This window comes from Chrysemys picta, chromosome 16 (genome assembly GCF_011386835.1).
Source record: "Chrysemys picta bellii isolate R12L10 chromosome 16, ASM1138683v2, whole genome shotgun sequence".
Lineage (NCBI taxonomy): Eukaryota > Metazoa > Chordata > Testudines > Emydidae > Chrysemys > Chrysemys picta.
The window spans coordinates 22,377,605-22,402,764 of record NC_088806.1 but is presented as its reverse complement, the minus strand read 5'-3'; the positions used below and the strand labels follow the sequence as shown (position 1 = coordinate 22,402,764).

General features: G+C 50.7%; 1 protein-coding gene across 5 annotated transcripts in view; it reads left to right on the top strand.

The window, feature by feature from the left end:
- IGSF9B (immunoglobulin superfamily member 9B) overlaps nucleotides 1-25,160 on the top strand; it is a 106,607-nt gene that overhangs the window by 32,181 nt on the left and 49,266 nt on the right. For all 5 annotated transcript variants that reach the window (XR_010593022.1, XM_005309982.4, XM_042851932.2 and 2 more), the window contains exons 4-8: nucleotides 6,543-6,694; nucleotides 10,077-10,194; nucleotides 14,141-14,282; nucleotides 14,634-14,779; nucleotides 20,011-20,153. Coding sequence is in view for 4 of the 5 variants with exons in the window: in XM_005309982.4 (XP_005310039.2) it covers nucleotides 6,543-6,694; nucleotides 10,077-10,194; nucleotides 14,141-14,282; nucleotides 14,634-14,779; nucleotides 20,011-20,153 (701 nt within the window). In the remaining variant the exon portion in view is untranslated. The remainder of the gene's footprint in view (nucleotides 1-6,542; nucleotides 6,695-10,076; nucleotides 10,195-14,140; nucleotides 14,283-14,633; nucleotides 14,780-20,010; nucleotides 20,154-25,160) is intronic.

Genomic DNA, 25,160 nt, shown 5'->3' with positions numbered 1-25,160 from the left:
TCACAACACCCCCCCGTGAGGTAAGGAAGCACAATGCTCCCCACTTGACAGCTGGGGAATGGGGGCCCAGAGAGACGAAGTGACTTGACCCGGATTACCTAGGATGTGTGTGTTGCTGCAGGAGTTGAACCCAGGCCTCCAGCAACCCAGGCTTGTGCTCTATTCACTGGGCCACCTCTTGTGGGTCATTGTGAGGTAGAAGGCAGATGAGCTGCGCTGGGACAGAGGTAGGCAGCTGCTCAGACTAGGGTAAATCCACGGACATTTTAGCTAGTGAGCAGTCAGGGACCAATCAGCCAAGTCCAGGAATAACCCAGGTGGGGGCAGGTCTGGCGCGCATTAGCATAAGGAATGTGGTTCAGGGCTTACTGTGCATTTGATACACCTGAAAGGTGCAGGGCAGACTGGGATTGCAGGAGGGTCTGTGGGCGTGGGTGGGATGGGAGAGTAGCGTATATATGGTCTGTGTTAGCAAGAGGAAAACCAATGAAGGTAAGAAACACTGGTACATGGTAGCTCCCCTCTCTGCCTTTGTCACCTTTCTTTATAGCTTGCCCTTGGCTGAAACATCTCTTGGATGGGTTTGCTTTGTCCCCACAGAGCAGCTGGGGGAACAGTGGGCTGGTTGCCTGCATTCTGCTAGCGAGTTGTTGTTTTTTTTGTCACGGCTTTTGAATGAGCTGATCAGATGAGCAGGTGGCAATGGCTCGGCGAGACGAGACTGAATCCCACCCTGGATGGGGGGGAATCTGGATGCCTGGCTACTGACCCTGCAAGCACTCCACCGGCAATACTCCTGTTGGGTTCTGTGGGAATATTGCTCATGGACTGTTGCAAGGTTGAGCCAGTAGTTGGTCCAGGGGAAGGAGAGAGGAACTGCCTGCTGGGAGATTGCACTTGGACCTTGCCAACATGCAAGTGGCCCCACTTGTACTAAAATCAGTTTTTAAATCAGTTGAGTTGCACCTGTGCCAACGTGTGTGGGCGCACGTAAAGCTGTTCACACTGGTTGATATTGACGTAGCTTACTTTGATCCGTTGCAAAGAGAGTTAAGTGTGTCCACACAGGAGTTGCACCCATGTAACTGAATGTAACTTAAAAATTGATTGATTTTTTTGTTTTTGTTTTTTGTTTAACTGGACCCATTTTTGTAGAGCAGCTCTGAACCTGAGAATTGTCTACACTTAATTACGAGTTTGAAACGCTTTCTCTTTGGGCCGTGTCTGGGTGCTTGGTTTGTTTGCGGACAGCAGCATTGGCAGCCTGCAAGTTTAAGCGCACGATACATATTGCATAGGCCCTCCCTTGGGCTCTATGCTTTCAACTGGAATAATAAGCTAGCCGTTGAGACTGAGAATCTGACTGAAAAGAAAAGAATTCGATAAGGAATGCGCTTCCATTCATTATTGTATTTAATCAGAGCCAAAAGGGTGCCTGGGGAAAGAGGTAAAGAGAAGTGGGAGGATGAGGGTTACAGATTTTGATCCTCATACTTATGCCAGTTAGCATTCACTCTGTGAGTAGTCTCATTGGCTTTCATGGAACGTTTGAAGGAGTAAAATCCAGCCTGTGTCAGAATCTGGCCCTTTTTTTGCCTTGGCTTGTTATATATTCATTCGTCTAGTTCCTATTTAAAAATCTCTCTCTCTGTTTTGTGGTCTCTGAACTCGTGGGTAATGCTGTGAGCAGGATTTTTGAGAACACAATGTGCCTTCTGATGCTGCGAGTGGAGATGGCTCCACCAGACTGTATTCTAGCCTGATGCACCAGCACAGACTGCTGCTGTGCGCTTTTGCGGGTGGATTTCGGGTTGGGTTAAGTAACACACATAAATGAAACCCATCTCGAGTTGGCAGCTTTTGCCCACAGGCTGCTGCAGGTCAGGACTAGTCGAGCGGTGTGTGGAGGAGCCCCGTCCTGGAATAGCGGGGACAGGATCAAGGTACATGCCAAGTCCTGTGTGGGAGGCCTTGGCCTGGAATAGCAGGGAGTTCTATAGGTCAGGATTTACAGGAACGAGCCGATCTGGTGATAAGAGAGGGATAATAGCTAGGGATGCTGCCGACCAGGATAGCTGTGTACCAGCAGGAGCAAAGGACAAGCTTACACATCATCTGCCTATTCAGTGACACTCTGCCCTTCTGTAGCACTTCCTGTCCCAGAATTACAAATGCTTTAGACGTGTTAACTAGTTAAGCTTTGCAACCCCTTTGTGATTTGGCCAGCGGCTGTGTGTGGATTGCTTTTCCTACCGCTGGAGTGGAGCAGGGCAGCTGTTTAACTGCACAGCGGCACTGCGCAACAATATGAAGGGCAGGAAATAGACGCCTGAGATCAGTTGAAACTGCAGGTTGCCAAGATGCTATTAGCTAGCAAGGGGCTGGTGTTAACCCCTCCCCTTACACACAATGTCCCCAAGGACCTTAAAGGGACACACGTGGTGGGGATTTCAGTTTTACATCTCCTCTAGAAGCTGGCACCTCAAGCAGCAATGGATAGGTGTAGGTGGGTAGCTTAGAATAAGTAACATTGGGGATCGTTTCTGTCTGTGTAAAAGCAGACATAATGATTAGAGCAAAGGACTGGGAGTCAGGGCTGCTGGATTCTATTCTCTCTGCAACTGACTTGCTGCGTAACATTGAGCAAATGACTTAACCTTGCAAAGCCTCAGCCTCCATGGCTGTAAAATGGGGCTAATAATATTTCCTTACCTTCCAAGGCGAGGCTGAATTTCTTGATAGGTTGTAAAGAGCTTTCAGATCTTTGAGTGGACGGTTCTGGGGAAAGGCAAAGCAGTAGTTTCAATAAACTAAAAGACACACAGGAAAGTCAGTGGCCTCTTAAAATAGCTCTTGCCACCCAAGTTAGGCATAGGGAGAAGGCATGAGGAGAGCGGTATGAGAAAGTGCCACTTGCCCTATTTTAATGAGTCCTTTGCACTTGTATAACACCTTTCATCCAAATGCCTTAAAATAGTTTGCTCAGACAGAGTCCGATTGTCCTCCCAGAGGCACCTGTGCAACCCTTTGGACATGAAGTCCGTGGGGCTGCATGGGCATAGCGAAGGGTTGCATTTGGCTGTATTTAAGCTTCTCAAGATCCCTAGGAAAAAGGTACCGTTCTTCTTCTTCCCATTTTACAGCTGAGGAAACTGAGGCAGGGAGAAGTTAAAGTTAGCATTTCCCAACATGGTCTCTGATTTTCTGATGGCTCAAGTTGTGGGTGCAGGACTTGAGATGACTAGGGCTTGCACTTGATTTTCAGAACCAGTGTGAGACGGCTCCAGCTGAGGTCAATGAGAACTGCAGGTGTTCAAGTGTCTCAAACTGAGCACCTAAAAATGGAGGCAGCCAAAGTCAGACGTCACGCTTAGAAAATTCTGGGTAATCTGACTTGTCCAGGATCACACAAGTGAGTCAAAGGCAGAATCAGGAATAGATCCCCTGGGCCTGGACTCCCTTTGCTGCACCTTAACCGCTACATCATTTGTCTCCATTCATTTGAAAGCAAATATTTTGACCTAATTGCCTTGGTTCTTTTCCATTCCCAGTGTATTTGAACTTGGGAGTTGCTGGTAGGAAGTGGCAACCCGCTTACAGGGATGTTGGCAGCTTTGTGGAGACCCCAGTCTAAATTCTGTGCTTTGTTTTTTTTTAAATAATAAAACACAAGTTTTCATGACTTTCAGTGAGAAGAGAATTTGTTTCATTGAACACTTCCCTGCATTGTTCACAGCTTAAACGCAGCAGCATTGTGGCTGGTGCACTGCAGCATTGTGGCCGGAGAACCAGGAAGTGAAACCAATCAGTCTAGTTTAATTGTCTGAAGTTAATGAAATGCAAGAAGTAAACTAACTTGTGGGCTGGCTCACTTGCCCCAGGGGGTTAGGTTTCCGTCTTGTCCTATTCAAGAACTAAAGAAATGAGACCTTAGCTTGGCGGAGTGCAGATCCAAGAGCATGGATGTAAGGTCCTTTTTGCTCAACCCAGGATGTTAGGAAAATTCCAGCCATAGTCCAGTCTCCTTTAGGCCCCCAGTCTAAATTGCCTGTACCTCGGCAAAGAGTAATGCCTCCCTCCAGATCAGGGTTACGTGCCGTGTGTGTAAGTGCCCATGACTGAGCCTAGAGAACGGTTCTCCCCTTTTGTCTGGAGGGCTGGGAGGTCCCTTTGGATCTTGGCTAGTCACTGGCACACTTCGTAGATAAGATCATGCTGTCCTGGGCTGATGCAGGGTCGCTCCCTCCAATCCATTCTCTAGTGCTTTGTCCAATCTGCTTCCCTTGAGGCGTCTGTTCCACAGCCCGATAGATCAGGAAGATCAGATGAAACTTAAGCCTATGTTTTCCTTTTCTTCGAGCTATTCCCCCCCCAACCCCAGTGTCTTGTGGAGCAGCTCTCCTCCCTCTGCACATCTACAGTCTGACTGCTTGGGTTGGGTCAGGAAGTGGAGCAAGTTAGGCAGGGATGTGTCCCGAGCCTAATTAGAGAGCAGCCCAGGATCCTAGTGGGTTTGAGATTGACTCCGTTATTAACTTGAGCAAGTCAGACTGAGTCACCAGGAAGCAGATAATCCAAACAGGATGGAGCTTTAATCAAAACAGAGTCTCCTCCCTCCCCTGCCCCCAATACTTAATAATCAGGAGAGTCTTTGGAAGGGCCCATGAGGAGTGGAGATTGAAAAGCGCATGTGTCAATGCAGGGGGAGTTGTAGCTTTTGGGGAGGGGAAGGGGGTTTACCTCCTGCACCCGCAGCTTTAGAGACTCTCCCTCCTCCCCCTGTGCCCCACTGGAGGGCAAGGTGGGGGAGTGGAACACAGGTGGTGTGTGTTGGGGCGGGAGTATGTCTTTGGATGCTGGCGTGCCTCTCTGTGGAGACCTGTGTGGGGCAGGGCAGGTGGTAAGTGCTTCCCTGAAGGCTTCTGTGTGTGTCCATATGTGCTGAGACAGGCGGGGGATGCTCCTGAGTGGGGCCCATACTTCACCTCAGCTGCGCATAGCTCTTGGAAGCTGCATAGACGGGAGAAGGTGCTGCGGTACCTTCCCGCAGCACCTGCCATGGGACCAGCTCAGCCGCTGCTTCCTCTCCCTTGTGACAGGTGCCCATGGTGGCCCAGCATGGAGTGGAGGCTGGTTGGGAGGAATACCTGCCCCTTTCTCATGGCACGGGCCAATTCTTTCTTTCCCCTGGTATGGCTAGTTCCTATGGCACCCTCCCCATTCAGGGGTGAAGTGTGGTGAGCCCTGGAAAGCGGCAGGTGAAGGTGACCCCCTTCCTCTCCCTTGCTGTCTGTTTCCAAGAGACCCTGTGCCATTATTCCTGCAAGCTTTCCTCCAAGATAGCCCGTCTGAGTGCCCCATAGCCTTGTGTTGGCTGCATGTGCCCTGTCCCACGGAACTTGTTTCTCTGTATTTCATACAGTGCTGAGCACGCAGGGGTTTAATAACCGAAATAATCATCTTAATCCTCTAGGCCCAGCCGTACAGTATAAGCAGAATTGCTTTTAGAGGGAGGGCTTTAGTGCTTCTGGAGCGCATTAGCTCACTTAGTTTTCTTAGGAAAAAATAATCATTTGGGGGAAAACCACATATACTTCTTTTCAGTGTAGATTAAATTGCCAACATGTCTTCCTAGAAAGTGGGATTTAACTGCGCCTGATAATTAGGGGCGTGCTGTAATTCTGCCAGCCTCCCGAATCGGAAGGAGACTCTCTCTCTCTCTCTCTCTCTCTCTCTGCAGTGCAGTGTTTTCATGTGTTGTGACAATAACAAGTTAATGCATAATGGTGGGGAAAGTAACTTGGAACTGTAAATGGGGAAGCGCCTGGAGTGGGAGGAGGGAGCTGGGGCTCTGGCACGAACCATGGCTGTGACACCTGGAGCCGGTCGCTTTACCTCGCTGTGCCTCAGTTGTGTACTTCACAAGAGGATTGTGAGGCTTCATGGGTTAGGCCAGCGCTTTCAAGAGTGGCCTCAGTTTCTGGGTGTTCAGTGTCCCACCCCTGGGGTGACGCCCAGAAGGGCTGAGCTTCCCTCCCCCGACATCCTGCAGAAGTCAGCGGGAGGGAGCTGCAGGTGTTCAGCACCTTCGAACACCAGCCTTGACTATAAACAGAGGCATCTGAAATTGGTGGGCATTTTTTCTTTTTTTATTAAGTGTTGGCCTTGCTGTTTGCGACTTGTGCTGCTATCCTCTGATGGAGGGAGCTAGGGACCTGCTCAGGGTGCCTGTTGTTTAATGAGGACAGGTGACTCAGGGTTGGCTTTTGGCTTTTATTCTGAACTTACTTCCAGCTGGAGTAAATGACTAAAGACAGTGCATGCAACTGTATCGCTTACTGCTCTCTTTGGCTTCAGTCGAATGACTCATTCCAAGTGTTCAGTACATGGCTGTTGGCCGCTGCCTGTCTGCACTGCAGGAAGGGTGTGTGCAGGTAGACCATCCCATGCGGCCCGGTGTGTAGCAAGCGGCCAGGATGGATTGATGGTGTGTTGGTTTTTTTTGCTGAATGCAGCATTGCCTCTCTGTGTCTCCTCTGCAGCTCCCCCCACCTTCACGGAAACGCCCCCCCAGTACGTAGAAGCGAAGGAGGGCAGCAGCGTCACCCTGACCTGCATGGCTTTCGGGAACCCCAAACCTATTGTCACCTGGCTGAGAGAAGGGGACCTCGTAGGTGCCAGTGGGAAATACCAGGTAAGTGCTTGGCCTGGTCAGCTGCTGTAAATACTTAACCTTGACCCCTGTGGCGGGAGAGCCTGGTGTGTCACCACTGCAGTGAGTTGCTGGGTCTCAGCCTCGATGTAGAGGAAGCTCCTTCATATATCCGATTTCTGGCTAGTATCAAACAATAGCCCATGGGACTGAGATAGCAGCTGCCCCTGCTCTCGCCAGAGGTCCTCTCAAGGTCGGATTGGGCACCAGGTGTACAGAAGACCACAGGAGGTGGCACAATCAGGGTTTCTTAAGGAGGGGTATGGATGTTGCTGAAGCAGCTGGTGTTTCTGGAGCTTTTCCTGCTGCCTCAGCACTCCCCCTCCCTCCACAGTCTGTTTCCTGGCTGCCTTTTGAGATTCAGTTTCTCCTGTCTGTGAACTGCAGGTAGCATCAACAGGCCTTGACCTTCCTCCTTCCGGCCTGCCATGGCCATGAAGGTTGGGGAGCAGCGCTTGTGCCTGGAGCTTGCTAGGCCTGGTTTCCATACGGGCAACTGCTTTTCTGATCTTGTTTTCTCACCCCCCACTCCCATCTCTGTTCTATTCCATCTTCCTTCCGGCTACACTTAACCCACATGAAGGTGCCAGGCCCCCAGAGAGAGCTTCCCGTGCCTCTCAGAGAAGGTTTTCTCTGCTGATGAGATGCCTTCCTGAATGCAGCCTGTGGGAGCTGCTCAGGTTTCCTTCCCCCAGGATGGGATCACGGGAGGTTCTGAGAAGCGGCTTTGGAAGTCCTCAGTTACTAGAAACTCCCAGCCTGATTCTTCACTTGCTTTCCCCTGATGTGAACGAGGAGTAACTCCCTGGAATTGCAGCCTGGTATGGGAGGGAGGAGAGCCAAGCCCTTCGCCCTTACTTTATCTGGAATGGAGGAGCTGGCTGGGACCAGGCAAATGCTTGATCCAGCCATCTATTTGTGCATCTCCACACGTCCATCTGTTCAGTTTGCTCAGTCTCCCTCCTCCCCTTTTTGTCTTCCAGTTCTCTATAAAATGTGGGTTTAAAATCCAGAGTGTTTTGAAATGTAGAGTAACAGTCAGTGAGTCCTCCGCTTGCCTCCCCTTGCTCATCCGCCCCATGCTGGGGGCACTATTCCTGCCCCGCAGTCTTGACTATGTTGTTGCTTCATCTTGTCCCCTCTGGACCCATCGGTGCTGCTCGGTGGCTTTTCCTTCCTGGGCTTGTAGTGGTTCTTACCTACATGTAGGGATGCAAGGGCCTTGCAGGCAGGAGCTCCGGGTCCCATCTGAACCTGCACCGAGGGAAGGGCTGGGCCATCCTGAACTGCAGCTGTGGATGCCACAGCCTCGGTCTGAAACCCAGGCGCTGAGGCACTGCTAGGCCTATCCCAGCCCTGGACGCTGTTGCCGTGTATGAGAGGCACAGGCCAAGCCCATTGGGTTCAGAGGGAGCAGATCTGGCTCATAGAGTCTGGATTTGACATGAGTTTTCTTGCTCTCATTGCCAGTGCTGGAAATCTCTCTGATAGGGAGGGATGTGTGTGTGTGTGGGGGGTGTTGTGGGGAGGGGAGTGCCGGCAGGCAAACGTGGGGGGCATTCACTTGGGGAGTGCTGCACTGGGGTTCCCGTGACTGAACAGGGTCAACTAGGAAGATTTGTTCCCTCCTGTGTCAGTCCCAGCCCCTAAGAGATCCTCCGGGTGCCTTTGAGCCTCAGTCCAGCCAGGGATTCCATACAGCTGTAATTGGCAAATCAAGCATTGGAATCGGCGCAGGCACTAATGAGAGTCATTAGGAATAATTTGTTACTAATTGAAATAGAAGGATGAGGCAGAGTGAGTGTCGGGGAGGGGGGGCAGATGGAAGTGGGGTGAGGCTCTGGCTGTGGGGGAGGGGGTGCATTACCTCTGGGTTGCTTCCCTCCCATCCTTCTGCATAGCGGAAGCTGTATCCTTTCTCTGCCGCTTGCCCAGTGCCTGGAGGGAGGAGCTGTGCCCTTCCCCCCACCTCTCCAGCCCTTGCTGCCATCAGAGGCAGGAGCCCAGCCATGCTAAGCAGAGGATGGGGAAATTGAGCAGGTTTGATAATGGCTCAGTACAACACTGTCGATTGCACCACAGCCCCTGTGGGACAGGTTTCTGCTAATGTGCCTGCCTAGAGGAAGAAGGGAGGGGGGAAGTTGAAATGGGGATGCTAGGGGATGACCATTACACATCTCCTCCCCTGCTGAGCGCTGGCAGTTCCTCGCTAGGCAATCTCTCACCTGCCAGCAATAATGGACGTGAATCGCTGGAGGGCTTGAGCAGCCCCCACTCCTGCCATGGAGGGGAGGAGGAGGAGGAAAGGCAGGGAAGGAAGCTGCTGCGCAAACCGGGGAGCATGCAGTTGGTGGTAGTGAGCGCCAAGCCGCAGCCGCAGATGATGATGATGATGTCTTGGTCTCGTGTCTCGGCCCTGCAAGGGAAGGAGGCTGGGACTGGCTCACAGCAACTTGAGTCCCTGTGTAAAAGTAAGGCATGGACTTGTTGGGCCAGATTCTCTGCAATGGAGTCGGTGGAGTTACACCTGCGGAGAACTTGGCCCCTTAAGGACTAGTGAAAGGTACCACACTGTTAATCCACAGCACGGGCAGGGCTATGCATGCTCCTCCTCATCACCCGCCTGCCAATGCACCCAAGCCTTGCCTTAAGGAGATCACCTCTGGGAATGAGAGACCGGCATGGTCCCCTGGTTGGGGAAAAGGGGCTGGGAGTCGGGCTGTGTTCCCAGTTCAGTCTGCATCACTGTGTGACCTTGAGCGAGTCACTGGCCCTCAGTTTCCCTAGCAGTGACAAGGGGGTAATGAGAGTAGCCCCCCTTTGTGAAGAGCTTTCCGGGTATCTGGATGGAAAGGCCGACAGAAGTGTTCTAGCTGACGTCATCCCTTGGCCAGGGGCAGCAGGGCAGCGGCAGGCCTCTAACTCGTCACTGTGACGGCGTGACGTTGGTTTGGCGGCTGGGAAGGGCTCAGTACCATGGGGTCAGAAAACCTGCTCTGAACATGTGCAAGGCAATGGTGAGATCAGCTCTTCTAATGGCCTGGGGAGAGGGGAGCCTGCCATGCAGATACCTTTGGTCCCTCCCTACTGCTTTATCAATGGACATTAGCCCAGTCCTTATTCAGTCCTGGCCTCCCGCAACCTCTCCTCACCCGTGCATTGCTGCAGGCAGGGAAATTCAAAAGAGAAAATTCTGAACAGCCAACAGAGTGTGTGTGCAGGGGCATGCACGCCAGCCTGGGGATGGGTGACCGTGTGGATTAGTGCACCGTTGGGAGGCTCTAGGATGGGGGTGTGAGGTGGGTGCTGGGCGTTAGCATGAGTGCTCATGTGTGCTGAAGCGTCTCCCTTGTTCTTGGTCCAGGTGAGCGATGGGAGTCTGACTGTCGTGTCGGTCAGTCGGGAAGACAGAGGCGCTTACACCTGCCGGGCTTACAGCATCCAAGGGGAGGCTGTGCACACCACTCGCCTGCTCGTACAAGGTAATTCCTCTCATGGGAAGCTCCTTGTGGGATTCCTAGCCCTGTGCTTCAACCACGCTTAGCCTTGCAATGAGGGCATCTCCAGAAAGGTGGGCAGAGAACGGCGCGCCCTCAGAATTGGCACTCGAGAGCCTTGTCAGTTACTGACTGGCTACAGGAATGATGGGAGTTTAAACCAGCCAGTCACATGCTGCCAGGGAAAGCCCATCCATCAGCATTGCTCGTATATGCTGTGGGGAAAAATGATTGCGTTCAGCTGTCTGTTGCTGATACAGATAGAGATTCTGGTGGCAGCACACAACGTTTTTTTTTTTTTCTAGAGGCTGAAGACGAATATAGCAGCCAGTAGGAAAGCAGGGTTTTGTTCTTGGCTTTGTGTCAGTCTTCTAGGGGTATTCCATGTGATCCAATGTACAGCGGCATGAGCTAGTGGTTAGAGCAGGGGATTGGGAGTCAGGACTGCTGGGTTTATTCCAGGTTCTGTTGCTGACTCACTAACAAGTGCGAATCGCTCTCTCAGCTTCGCTATCTATGAAACGGGGAGTTTTTGCCTCACATTGGGGTTGTGAAGCTTAATGAGTTAATGTTTGTAAAGCGCTTAGAGATCCTAAGTTTAAAGCTCCATGGAAATGCCAAATGTTTTGAGTTCTACTGGGGAAAAGTGCTATAGAAGAGCTTAGGTGGTATTATTATTTATTTTATTTATTATCATCGTCCTATGTAGTCCAGTACATTATTAAACATTTGTATTCCTCAGACAGCTTGGGCCTCATTGCGCTAGGTGCGGTACATACATATGATGAATGATAGCCCCTTCTCTGCTGTCTAGGCCTGTATAAAATAAGGCATGTGTTGTACAGCCTGGTGTATTCAGTGAGTAGCATATGCAGCATCTCCCGCTAAAGGGCTGTGAGGGGAATATGCAGCTCTGGTGTAGGGACTGACCTGGCCCGTTCTCCGGCCTGTGCAGCCTCTTGCAAGAGAGACGTGGCCTCCTCCCAGCCATCCATTAAACATGCCATCAATAAATAAACAAGGAAATTAAGCCTAAACCCGAGATGTTTAAATAACATTACAGGCTGCCAGCTCAACTGACCAAAGCCAGGAATGCAAAGTGAGGGCTGATGCGGCATCCTACAATATACACAAGAGTCTAGTGGTAGCAGGACCTGTCCTGGGCCTTGAGGGACATATCTCATGCTGATTTGTCTTCCCTCCCTTTGCTCAGCAGACGTCCTCCGAACTATACTGTGCTTAGAGAGGGCTGTTCCGTGGTACAACGTGACATTGCATCCCCGCCCCCAAACTCGTTTTGGGAGGTGGTGTGTTGAAATGCATAAGGTGCCAGGCTGAACACCAGGAGACTGTGGTTCTGGTTCTATCACTGACACCCTGTGTGATCTTGGGGAAAGTCACAGTCCCTCCCCGTGCCTCGGTTTCCCTGCTTATTAAATGGGGATAACAATACTTGCCTGCTTTTCTAAACTGCTTTCAGGCCTGTGGCTGAGAAATACTATGTGGTGGAGGAGGTGATGATAGGAATGTCCTAAGAACCGTAGTCAACACGATACAAAACTGACTCTACCAGGTTTGATGGTGTCTAAGTCAGGACTGTCCCACAAATACTCGTTTTGGTGGCAACCCGCAACCTGTCCAGAAATTGCACGACACACCTGCAGCTCTTCATCATCCTGTCATTTGGTTTTATTTATGGGGGGAGTTATTTTTTTTTGAGGGGAAGTGTGAAATAGCTCTAATTGTACCCTAAAGCATCTAAAACCCCATTGTTTATGGGGAAGCAGGCAGTGTCCCCCACTTTCCCTTTAAAACTTCGTGTAACATGCAGAGCCTTATGTTAGGGCAGTCAGGCTTCCAAGTGTTGACAGTGGCTTCATGCTGCCGTCTGGATTAGTTCTGCTGATACTGTGGTCTATGGAGCACTTGCTGGGGGTCTGTGCCGAGCTAGCTGGGTCACGTGCTGGCTTCTCATTCGCAGCTGTTAAAATTGCATTAGAAGAAGCTAAAGATACATAGATACTTTGTTTCCAGAAGCAATTGCCACAGGGATGCCACGTGATCGCCAGGGAGGGAGATGAGCCACTCCCACGTAAAGTCACGGCTCAGACATCCACTAGACAATCTCTCTTAAGCTGTGATCCACAGGATGAAAACCTTTGCGAGCCCCTGTTTCAGTCTGCGAATCCCTGGTCTGTGGGGGATGTGGCATTGTGGGACTCCACAGTAATTGTTTCTCTGATGGGTCCACATCCCTTTTTATTAATAACAGAGTCGGGCTGTCACCCCAGAGGAGCCCAGAGCCTCTTTCAGACTTTGTGGGTGTGAACGCGTGCGCATGCGGGGTATACATCTGCTGTGTTAGCACCTAATGGTTCTGCATCCCATTTATACTACAGCAAAATCTGCTTAATTGGGGCACCCCAGTGGAGGGCCTGTCTCTTTGATTAAGCAGCTGTCCTGATTAACAGAGGGGCTCTGATGATTATTTTTTTTTAAAGAAGTGTGGGAAGACTTGCAAAACACCAGAAAATGCTGTGCAGAATAAAAATGACACCTGCTGGGTCTCGTCCTCGTTGCAGGCCTGCTTCCTCTCTCTGTATAAATCTTTTATTTGGTCAATTTCTGCCGCAAGATAAGGGAGCTTAGCATTTCACACCTATTGAAGCACTTAATAATGCTCTGTACTTGTACGCTGTTTCCCATCTTCAAAGCGCTTTGTAGACATTAGCGAACTAATTCACATAGCGTTCCTGGTAGGTTGCGGCTGCCCTCCTGGTTTTTTTTACCCCTGGGCCATGTCTACGCTGGGCAAATGCCTCCTGTTAGGAAATGTGTTCGCTGTCAGAGACAGGGACAAGCTGTATATCTGGTTATGTTTTGTTTTCTTCTACCATAGACGGGGTGGAGGAAGGAATCTGAGATGAAGTGACTTGCCCAAGATCAACTAGGAAGCCAGTGGCAAAGCTGGAAATGAACTTAGGAAACTTAACTCCCAGTCCTCCTTGCTTTAACCACTAGACAGCATGTGCTACCATAGCTGCGAATAAAACCCAGGAGCCCTGATTCCTGGACCTCGCTACTGAGTAACCATCTCTCATCACAGGTGGTGTTAAAAACCACTGTGCTGGTTCCTGGAAAGAGGGTGAAGGAGAGGAGGTAGCTTGGGGGTGAGCTCAGTGAATGGAGAGGTTAACAGAGGGTGCAGTGCGTGTTGTGTTAGTGTGGTTGGCCTGATGACAGCAGCAGGATGGGTGCCAGCCTGGATGACATTGGCAGAGCGTGCTTTGTTAAGCTGTCTGTATTCCCTGCTGCCTCCCCCCGCATCCCCTCTCCACTTCCGTTCCTTCCCCTCTTCCCTGCCTAGGGGGATCTCAGAGACTGAATATTGAGCGTCTGTTTCATGCGCTGAGCTCTCCCTGCGGAACTGATTAAAACTGCCCTTTTGGGGGGGGGGGGGGTTTAGGGGGAGACACCGTAGACTAGCTAGCTGGAAGCTCTGTCCTCTCATCTAGACCAAGGTCAGAGCTTCTGCTGCTCTGGAGTCTAACCCTGTTCCGGTCCCCACTACCCCCCTTTTTTGCTGCATCTGCATGATCCTCTTACAGCCCTCCCTGCGTGCCTTAAAGGGACAGAGCCCTCTCCTAGGGTAGTGCTGGGCACCCATTAATCCCTCTCTCCCAGAGGGCCTTGGCTCATCAGAATTGCCCCAGTGCGAAGAGCTTTATCCCTAATCTAGTTATGTTTTGGCAGAGGCTCTGGGTTGAAGGCCCGTCTTGTGGGAGCCAGGCCAGTTGAATACATAGCGGTACTTGCAGGTGTCTGGACCCTGTGTGCTAGGGAGAGAGATGCTGCCTTTTCCCTGAGAGGCTGTTTATGGCCGGAGCTTTTTGGCGGCTGAGGTAACTGGTTTTCTCGTGCTCTCCCTCAGGACCCCCCTTCATCGTTTCCCCTCCAGAGAACATCACCGTCAACATCTCCCAGGATGCCCTGTTCACCTGCCAGGCCGAGGCGTATCCGGGGAACATGACCTACACCTGGTACTGGGAGGAGGAGAATGTCTACTTCAAGAAGTAAGCTGGGCTCTCGGCCTCTCGGTCTGTGCTGGGAGGAGCGCCTCTCGTCGCAGAGCCGTTCTCTCTGTCTCTCAGTAAAGGAAGGGGTCTGCTGTTCCAGAGATCCCCGCATCTCCCCCAGGGAATCAGGATACCCTCCCAGGAATGCGCCTCTGCCCCCATCCTGGGCCAATGCACCCGTCCAGGCATTGCTCTGCTGCCCTTGGGGTTGCCCTGACAGCTCCCTGCGGCCGGCTCTGAGAGCCGCTCCCTTCCCTGTATGAGGGGAACTCGGTACTGACTCCTCATTCCAGTTCTCTCCCCGCCCTTTTGCCCACCTTTTCCCTTCTATTCTCTCACCCCCTGCAGTGACCTGAAACTGAGGGTCCGGATCCTGATTGACGGGACGCTGATCATCTTCCGTGTCAAATCAGACGATGCTGGGAAATACACTTGCATTCCTAGCAACAGCCTTGGCCGCTCACCGTCAGCCTCTGCCTACCTGACAGTGCAGTGTGAGTGGAGATGGTGGGGCAGGGAGGCCTGAGGGATCTACAGGCGAAACCTGCCATGCAGAAGCGGCGCCAGGGTTTTTGCCGCCCTAGGTGGCCGCGCTCCTCCTCTGAGTATTTGGCGGCGGGGGTCCTTCCGCTCCGCGTCTTCGGAGCACTTCGGCAGCGGGTCCCGGAGCGAGTGAAGGACCCGCTGCCAAAGACCCAGAGTGGAAGGACCCCCCGCCGCCGAATTTCCGCCGAGGGCAGCTAAATGCCGCCCCCCAAATCCTGCCGCCGTAGGGTCGCCTAGTGGAAGCGCCGGCCCTGCTGGCATGGGAAGAAGATGATTTAGATAATGTCATTGTCGCAATCCTGCCTAGAGGCATTCCTTGTGCTATCCCAGTGTAACTTTTAGGGTTCCAGTGACATGACAGCAACATACGGGGTGAGGTGGAGGGGAATAAAATCACACTAGATTATTGGGTCTGATAAGGCTGGCTGGCGGAGTGTGTGGGTTCATTACTTTGTTTAATGCAACGGTACCTGGCATTTGCCATAATGAATCAGACATTTGCTGCATCAAGGACAGCATGCTGTCAGTAGCTGATATTTCAGAGGAAGATGAATACCCTACTCCCAGCTAACAGCTTGATGCCGTGCAGCATGGGTAGGATTCCTTCCTTGCCCAGGTACCCATCACCTGTATTGGCACCCACAACGTGTAAGAGATTTTCCAAACACCCTGCCCCTGCCTGACCTGAAGCATAACGTTTGACCCATCTTTATTCCAGAGTTTTTCCACCATAACCCAAGGCAAGGAAATGCTAGCATACGCTCACCTACAAAATACCCCAAACCATCCATGCAGCGTCCTCGGACCCTGATTCACCACTGCCTTGCATCTTGTCCCGGCACTTACCCCACTGCAAAGTGGGGATAAAATACTACTAGATCAGAAAGTTAGAGATTGCACCCACTGTGTGCTGGCATAAATGACTGCCCCTTGTGCAGTCTAGCTGTGATCCGGGACGTTGCTATATGGGGGAAGAGAGTGTGTAGAACCACTGTGACTGTCTGTCCTGGGCAATGCTATGTAGATCTAATTTACTGGGGTCAGATATGACGGTGAAGGGCATTACTGAAATGCCTAAGGCTGATGGATGGGATTGCGCTCCTTTTTAACGTGTCTAGGTGCAAAGATTACTATTAGATCCAAACTCTCCAGCCTTTCAAATGCCAGCCAGAGTATCGGACTCGACTGCTGATGGCTGTGAACGCTAATAATAGTGTGTCTTGATTATCAGTTGTATTCCGTCTACTTCTGTGTGGGAAGTAGGGCCGTGACACATCATATTAAGTGTGTGGTTATATTTTTATGCATAATTATAAAAACCTGTTAATGCTGCCTTGTCTTCCGGGTGTGTTGGCATCCTGGAAACATTAAATACAAAGCAGTAACTAATCTAAATAAATTGGAGACAGACGGACTCTGAAAGGAATGTTTCTCCCAGTGTCTTCACATTTAACATACCTCCCCTCCTACAGTGTTCTGTGGTAAAGGGCCAAATGACTGTTGCTTACAAGAGTCATGTTGGAGGCCGTGTGGCCTAGTGGATGGAGCATTGGCCTGGCACTCAGGTGACCTGGGTGGTATTCACAGTTTGGCCCTAGCATGCTGGGTGTCCTTGGGCAAGTCAGTTTATCTCTCTGTGCCTCAGTTTCCTTGTCAGTAAAATGGGGCTAGTGATACTGACTTCCTGTGTGAACTGTTTTCAGATGCTCTGATGAAAAGTGCTACAGAAGAGCTAGGTTCTGTTGTTGTGTTGATTTGGCCTGTTACTATAGGAGACTGTGTAGCATTTGATTTTGTAAGGGGAGGCAAAAGTCTGAAGAAACCAGTGGGCCTTAGGCTTTCTCTTGAAGGCCAATAGACTCAGGCTATGGCTAGATCATTAATAAATGTACCTTAAGGAGCTGGGAGACCTAAGAAGCCAGTTCCTTCTCTTATATGAACTCACAGAGAAGCAAAGTCCAGAGCCAGGGAACTGTCCCCAGGAAGTGCCCTATTCAAAAGGATGCAAGTTTAAGGACTGCTTATAGAGTCATCTGGGCGGACCTCAGATCCAAACCTCACTGCAAGGCTCATAACCATCAGAAACCGCCCTGGAGAGCAGGCATACAAAGATGGGGTTTGCACACATTTTTCTTTCACCTGAGTTCTGGAGATGCGGAGAGGGCTTCTTATATTTTGTCATTTAAAGCTACAAGGCGTGCTCGGTGTCCCTTCGCAATAATCAAGTTCCTTGGTTGGAATAAACACCTCTGCTTTTATCTTGTTCTGGGATCTTTGCTAATGCTCTGTGAGCTAGAGTGCCTCGTTTTCACACTGGTCAACTTTCTTCCATTAAAAGAGAACTACTTTTTGGAAGTAAATTTAGCACTGGTGAAAGGTGCCAGATTGGCAGCCTTGGCGAATGCAGTCCTCTCTCCCGCCTTACCTAGCAGTGCTGGGGCAGTGTCAGCACAAACTTCCCATATGCTGTTGAGTCAGGGAGCTTCATCTCTCATCTGGAAGGATCAGCTTTAAGATTGGTGGGAAGAGTAGCTGGGGAATTTGGTCTCCAGGGCCCATTAAGTCCTTGGCCTCTCTGCTAAGATTCCTCAACAAGAGGAGTGGGTGGGCAATTATTGTGGTGGTCACTTCTCTGTTAGATTCTGGGCTGAAACCACAAACTTGTTTCACATAAGCCACCATTGCAGCTGTCAGATGGTAACAGCTTTTGGTAGTTACTGAACCAGGCTGGATTTCAGCCAGTGACCTAGAAGTGAAAGGCTCTGTAGGCCATTACTGATCCCTTGAGCTATCCAGTCTCGTTGATTACATTTCTTAAGACATGATGTTAAACTAAGGGGGAATAAAGCAAGTTGCATACGATAAACTACTTTCCAATCTGGGTTACGATGCCACTACCACAATCACGTGACCTTGGTAACTCCTGGCTGGATATTAGCAGTTTGGAGAGAGTGATTAGGGTTAAAAATGTCAGTGAGCCTGTGGAATAAAAACACCTTCAGCAGTCCCATATTCCCCTGCTCCATGTATGTGCACCCAGATTCCTGCAAATATCAGTGCTGAATGGCCCCAGGACACAGCCAAAAAGCAATAATGTAAGATTCTTGTATGGGTTTTAATAATTCAGTTTCCAGCCTTTAATATCGCTACAGTTTTCTTGTTTTTTTTTGTTTTTTCCCCTCTGGCCGGCCATCAAATCTGGAGATGGGGAAGGAAGGAAACAAACAACCCCCACCCCAAAACCCAACTAACAAGGATTCATTCTTTCCTGTTGACTGGTTCATGTTCCCATCAGTCTTAGAATGAAACCTTCCTTCCTGACAATGGCAGGGTCGTCCCATCACTCTGTACTTGTCTTGGGGAATTACTGACACCTTCTAACATTTTTCCTCTCTATATAATGTTTGGGGAACTGGAAATTAAGCAGGTGATTGGATAGCAAAAGGAGAAGTGGGGGGGAAATAACTTCATATGCAGATACGGTGGATGGGAGTTAGCTACATATAAGTAGCACCTGAGGATTGTAATTTGACATTGGGGAATGGCATGTGTGCCCTTTGCTATATCATCTTTTCAACAGGAACACCTTTTCCTTCCAGGTGCTTTCAGTTTAGAAGCTCTCCGATCTTCCCCCTCTCTTTCCCCCCTCAAATAGGGGCTTCCTGTCTGCTCGTTTTCTCTTCCTTCCCCAGTGGTTCACAACAATGGGCTCTCTTTACTCTCTCTTTCAACCCTTGTGTATTTCCTTCACTAGCTATTTTCAAGTAGCATGTATTTTGTGGATCTGTGGAATGAATGGTGTAAATACCTATCCCTTCAGTATGGTGGGCAGAGATGGGGGGTCTGACAACCTGTGGCTCCCAGCTTGGCTCACCACCTCTGTTAAAACACTGGAGTCACTAGTTAGCTGTTGGCTTTGAATTAATTGTTGCTGTGATTTGATACGAAGAAGCAAAACAGGGCATAACCCTGGGTTGTCTTTGCTTTGTTTTGTTTCCTTTGCATGCCACCTCTAGCTGGATTATCCACGTTGCTACTACGTCCTGTGTGTGTTTAGCTCCCTGTGTGCTCAGGGGAGTACCCTAATGCTAGGGCTTACTCCGCTTCCTCGATCAAACAGTGTACTGAGTTGCAGAGCCTGGGTGGTTGAGGTTGAGTGAGAAGGAGCTTAGATTTTTGCGGGAGAGGGAGTGTTTTAATGGTGCCGTGCAGACACTTGTAATTATGTTGCACGTGTATTTTTCTTTGAACGGTAATTGTACATGGGCCTGCAGCTTAGGGTAGGGAGGTCGAAGTGAAATGCTTTGAGTACGTAAAGCTTGATAGACATTCTAAATATTTTTAATGGATTCGAAGAGGCTAATGGGACTATAAGGATAATGGCCTTCCAGGGCCAGGGGGTAATGGATGCGGCAGAGTTAGCATTTAGGCTTTGCACTCCATTATAACGATGACGTTGACCCTTCCAAACCAGGGTACAGTGACCAGAGCATATAGCGGGGTGGCCAAAATTACTGACCCTATGAAGCTGAAGCCCCGAGACCTCCCTCTCTGCTGGGTAGAAGCCAGAGATGACATGGTGGGGGGGCACATGCCGCCCCAGATTTTTGCCAAGGTTTGCTGGCCCTGCTTGGTCACGTGGTGCCACTGGGTACTCTCCCTGCATGGGAGCTGCTGGGAGCCACGGCCCTGGGGAGAAGCAGTGGCCGACAGCTGGGAGCTGCAGGGAGAGCCTCTGCTTTTGCTGCTGCGTCTCCCTGCAGCGATAAAGCAGCAGCCCCTCCCAGCTGTTCGCTGCTGCCTCTCTGCGGGGAGCTAGCACCTGGGAGTTGCAGGGAGGGGCCGTTAAGGGTAAGAAGGGGGCATGACTCAAGCTGTTGGGGTGGGCTGAACCTTTAAATTGTGTGCCCCACCACTCTCAGCAGGCACTAGTAGTCTCTGGCAGAAGCCCCTAGCCCCACCACCCTGCCACAGGGCAGAAGCCCTGAGCTCCGCCCCCCCCAGTCTGGTAGGCGGAGAATGGGGGGATCGTGGGGGTTCTGCAAGCTGCACTTTAACTGTAAAAGAGCTGCATGCAGCTAGTGAGCAGCGGTTAGGCCACCCCAGCATATAGTTTTGTTCATGTGGAGGGAAAAGAAGGCTAAGATGATTCAAAATAACTTCCTACTACTCCCCCCAGATCCCGCCCGTGTGGTGAACATGCCACCCATCCTATATGTTCCCATTGGGATACATGGCTACATCCGCTGTCCGGTGGAGGCAGAACCGCCGGTCACCTTCGTCAAGTGGAACAAAGATGGACGCCCCCTGCGAGTCGAAAAGGTAAAGTTGTGTCTGGGCAAAGACAAACGGCTATTTTGGAAAGAAAAGTGGGGGACGCTTCGAACGTGGTGGGGAAGTGTCAAATGGTGACGCCATAGGGTGCTACGGGGAAGGGTCTGGCAGCATGCAGCCGTTGGTCCGGAGTTAACGGGGCGGGCAGGCATGTCACTGGGAGCTGTGAGGGAAGGTTCAGCCACCGTAGTGGGGCAGACAAGTCCCCAGTTCGGTCTTCGCTCACCAACCTGACCGGTCCCCTAGAGGACAGGCAAATTTATAACCGCCTGTCTGCCCATGAAATACTCCCTCCACTGCTGCCAGCCTCCCCTTGAACCCCCCCCCATGCATACATGGGGGCAGCCATTCTCTGTGTCTCCTTTCCCTTTCTCCTCCCCCAAGCTGCTGCTATGGTTGCCTCTGCTGTGCTTCAGGGGCCGGAGACCAGAGACCGTTTCCTCCACCTGCCCCTGTAGGGGGCTTTGAGGGCTGCCCGTGGCGGCACTGAGCTACCCCTCTCAGCAGCAGGCTCCCCATGTTGAGGGAGCACAGGAAGGAGGGAAGCAGCAGGGGATCTAGAGGACTGAGGGGGACACAGCCTGGGCTGGTCTTCAACCTTGTTCCCCTTCTCTCAGCTGTGTGTGGTGGTTGGTTGGTAGACAAGGAGCTGGTCAGGCCAGGGACCCAGTGGGAGAGGTTGTGGCAGTTGGTTCAGAGTGGGCCAGTCAGGTGGGGATGCTGGTGGGATCTGGGGCCAAGGTGCCAAAAGCGTGTGGCAGTGGAAGTCTGTTAGTGGGAGGAGCTGCCTGTTCGCTCTTGCCCCAGGTGGCCCTGAGATAGGGACCGTCATACAAACGTGCTTAGAGTACAACTGTGTTGCGCAAAAAAACAACAAAAAACATGGCAGCGAGTCTCAGGGCCTGGGTCAACTGGCTCAGGTTCGCGGGGGGTTATGCTATGGAGCTAAAAATAAGTGTCAATATTTTTGCTTGGGCTCTGTAACGTGTGGAGGGGGTGATGTCTCGGACCCTGAGGTCCAGCCTGAGCGGGAGCATCTACACTGCTATTTTTACCCCTGTAGGTTAGCCGAACTCATTTAACCCAGGCTCTGGGGTTTGCTGCCTCTGCAGGTGTTTTTTTGCAGTGTAGACGTACCCTTTGTGTGTCCTTAATGTTATGGATTCCTGCGGTGGAAAACTTTCTCTTGAGTTGGAAATGGCCAGATTGCCTATTCCCCTTGTTTGTGGTGATTGTAAAATAAAGTTGAGAATGAAGGGCTCAATCCAGAAAAGCGCTTAAGAATCCTAGAATATCAGGGTTGGAAGGGACCTCAGGAGGTCATCCTGTCCAACCCCCTGCTCAAAGCAGGACCAATTCCCAACTAAATAATCCTAGCCAGGGCTTTGTCAAGCCAGGCCTTAAAAACCTTTAAGGAAGGAGATTCCACCACCTCCCTAGGTAACCCATTCCAGTGCTTCACCACCCTCCTAGTGAAAAAGTTTTTCCTAATATCCAACCTAAACCTCCCCTACTGCAATTTGAGACCATTACTCCTTGTTCTGTCATCTGCTACCACTGAGATCAGTCTAGATCCATCCTTTTTGGAACCCCCTTTCAGGTAGTTGAAAGCAGCCATCAAATCCCCCCATATTCTTCTCTTCTGAAGATGAAATTCCAGTTCTCTCAACCTCTCCTCATAAGTCATGTGCTCCAGCCCCCTATTGCTCCAGCCCCCAATTTTTCCACATCCTTCTTGTTGTGTGGGGCCCAAAACTGGACACAGTACTCCAGATGAGGCCTCACCAATGCCGAATAGAGGGGAACAATCATGTCCCTCGATCTGCTGGCAGTGCTCCTACTTATACAGCCCAAATTGCCATTAGCCTTCTTGTTGACAAGGGCACAGTGTTGACTCATATCCAGCTTGTCGTCCACTGTAACCCCTAGGTCCTTTTCTGCAGAACTGCTGCCTAGCCACTCGGTCCCTAGTCTGTAGCAGTGCATGGGATTCTTCTGTCCTAAGTGCAGGACTCTGCATTTGTCCTTGTTGAACCTAATCAGATTTCTTTTGGTCCAATCCTCTAATTTGTCTAGGTCCCTCTGTATCCTATCCCTACCCTCCAGCGTATCTACCACTCCTCGCGGTTTAGTGTCATCTGCAAACTTGCTGAGGGTGCAGTCCACGCCATCCTCCAGATCATTAATGAAGATATTGAACAAAACTGACCTTTAGGGCACTCCGCTTGATAGCGGCTGCCAACTAGACATGGAGCCATTGATCGCTACCCATTGAGCCCGATGATCTAGCCAGCTTTCTGTCCACCTTATAGTCCATTCATCCATTTTTAACTTGCTGTCAAGAATACTGTGGGAGTATCAAAAGCTTTGCTAAAGTCAAGGTATATCACATCCACTGCTTTCCCCATATCCACAGAGCCAGTTAATGCATCGTAGAAGGCAATTAGGTTAGTCAGGCATGACTTGCCCTTGGTGAATCCATGCTGACTGTTCCTGATCACCTTCCTCTCCTCGAAGTGCTTCAAAATTGATTTCTTGAGGCCCTGCTCCATGATTTTTCCAGGGACTGAGATGAGGCTGACTGGTCTGTAGTTCCCCGGATCCTCCTCCTTCCCTTTTTTAAGAAGGGCACTACATTAGCCTTTTTCTAGTCATCCGGGACCTCCCCCGATCGCCATGAGATTTCAAAGATAATGGCCAATGGCTCTGCAATTGCATCTGCCAACTCCTTTAACACCCTCGGATGCAGCACATCCGGCCCCTTGGACTTGTGCTCGTCCAGCTTTTCTAAATAGTCCTGAACCACTTCTTTCTCCAGAGAGGGCTGGTCACCTCCTCCCCTTACTGTGCTGCCCAGTGCAGTAGTCTGGGAGCTGATCTTGTTTGTGAAGACAGAGGCAAAAAAAGCATTGAGTGCATTAGTTTTTTCTACATCCTCTGTCACTCGGTTGCCTCCCCCATTCAATTCTGCTTCACTGGGCTGCTTGTGGGGCTTTAGAAGTAAGCAGGTGCTCAAGTGCTTTGCTGGATTGGGGGCACAGTGCTCAGCACCTTTCAGGATTGAGCTGCTGGCATTTAGCACCTCCTAGAGGCAATACTCACTTCTATGTAGATGTCCCAACCTCCTCCCACTGTTTTATTCCCTTCTCAGTTAAACAGAAGGTGCCAGCCTCCTGCCCCAGAACAAATCTCAGTAGTACGCACTGCAAAAGGGAGACGCGTGCTATTTTTGAGAGAGAACCTGAAGGAGAACTCTGCCATTTGTGCTGAGTGCCAGAGCTCTCACCTCTCCCACACGTACAGAGTCATTCTGCCACTTGCCCTCCTTCACCTGGGGGATGATCAGGGCCCATGTTCCCTAGAGCTTCCATCCCTAGAAGACAGGGCACGGTGTAGAGTAGGAGGGAGAAGTGAGGGTGGGAGAGAGGAAATGGAAGGGGGAATAAACTTGGCCAGAGAGAGGGAAGAAATGCTGAGTTGAGATGTGGGGAGGAGGTGTGGTCTGTCTCAAAGGCTGCAGAGGAAAACCCTTTTTAACAATTACGAAGAAACCCCAGCAAGCTGGAGAAGGAGAAGCAGAATGAAGGAAAGGAGTGGGGGGAAAGGAACTTGTGTCTGGCTTTCTAGAAGGCATGTGAATTAGGAATCTGACTTAATGGTTTGGCTCTTTCTAGCAGTAACCCCTCTTCCACTAAAAAAATATGCCCTCCTGTGGATGCAGGGATGGATAATCTCCCTCCGTCTCAGACTCGCCCCCTGTGAGTGTTTATAGCCACCCCCAGCTTTCTATTGCAAATATTGACAGGCTCAGGGACAGCTCTTTGTAAATCCACCTTTCCCATCAAGGGAGGGGGAAAAACCCTGGACTTCATGTGCCAGTTAAACTTATCCTACCATGGAGTCTTTGGCCTAGGTTTTCATATGGCTCCTATCAGTGCAGTATCTAAATCTCACAAACCTAATGCCAGTGTTGCTGTTAAAGTGACCACCTTGGCGACTCGGCATTTTATGGGAGGCTGATGTTAAAAGCCGTTTTAAAGAGTCTCCATCCTGCTATAATCCTGGTATAACAATCCGAGCAAGGACTTCAGGCTTTTAATATTTAAACTAAACATTCAATATTTACAGTTTTGGTTAAATATTAAAGGTTTAAAGTTTTTTTATATTCTGACTGTTCAAACCAGGGATCGCAGCGGATCTAGAACATGGCCTGTCATCTCCGGTATCAGCCTTGTATGGCATGGGCATCTCAGATGATGTGATTTCCATAAGATGGCTGCTGTCAGCTGGAGGAAATTCAGAAATTCCAGTTGTGAATATAAACTCTTGCCCCAATTATTCTTCGGGGAAAGGTCTCCTTTCACTTTGTTTGGCTGAGTGAGCTAGCTATGGTCTAGATCAGTGGTCCCCAACCTTTTTCATCTGGCGGGCGCCAGCCGACGAGTCACGGAGGACCGTGGCGGCGGACAAGCATCCACTGAAATGCCGCCGACAAGCGGCAACATCAGTAGGTGTCACCGCCGATTTTCCTCTGGATGATGCCGCTTGTCGGCGGGTGCTCATCCGCCAGCCAGTACATGGGCGCATTTAGATGCCCTGGCGGGCGCCATGGTGCCCGCGGGCACCGCGTTGGGGACCCTTGGTCTAGATAATACTTAATCCTGCTTGAGTGCAGGGGACTGGGCTAGATGACTTCTTGAGGTCCCTTTCGGTTCTATGATTCTATGATAACTTCTTTCACCGTCCTTGGCCCCTTTAACCTGGGCACTGCACTCATTTTAATACCAGAAAAAAGGAGTGGTGGCAGTTGCTGGATCAGTAGCCCTGGAGACAAGCATCCGTTGTCTGCAGCACAGGAACTGACAATGCCAATGCCTGCCTCCCCCATGTTGCCTCAACCCTGCCCTGTTGTTGGGTCCACTGCTAGGACTCAGAGAGGAGTTCAGTGTCTCTTGAACATTGAGTCCTTGACCTCTCTGAGGAGAATAACAAAGG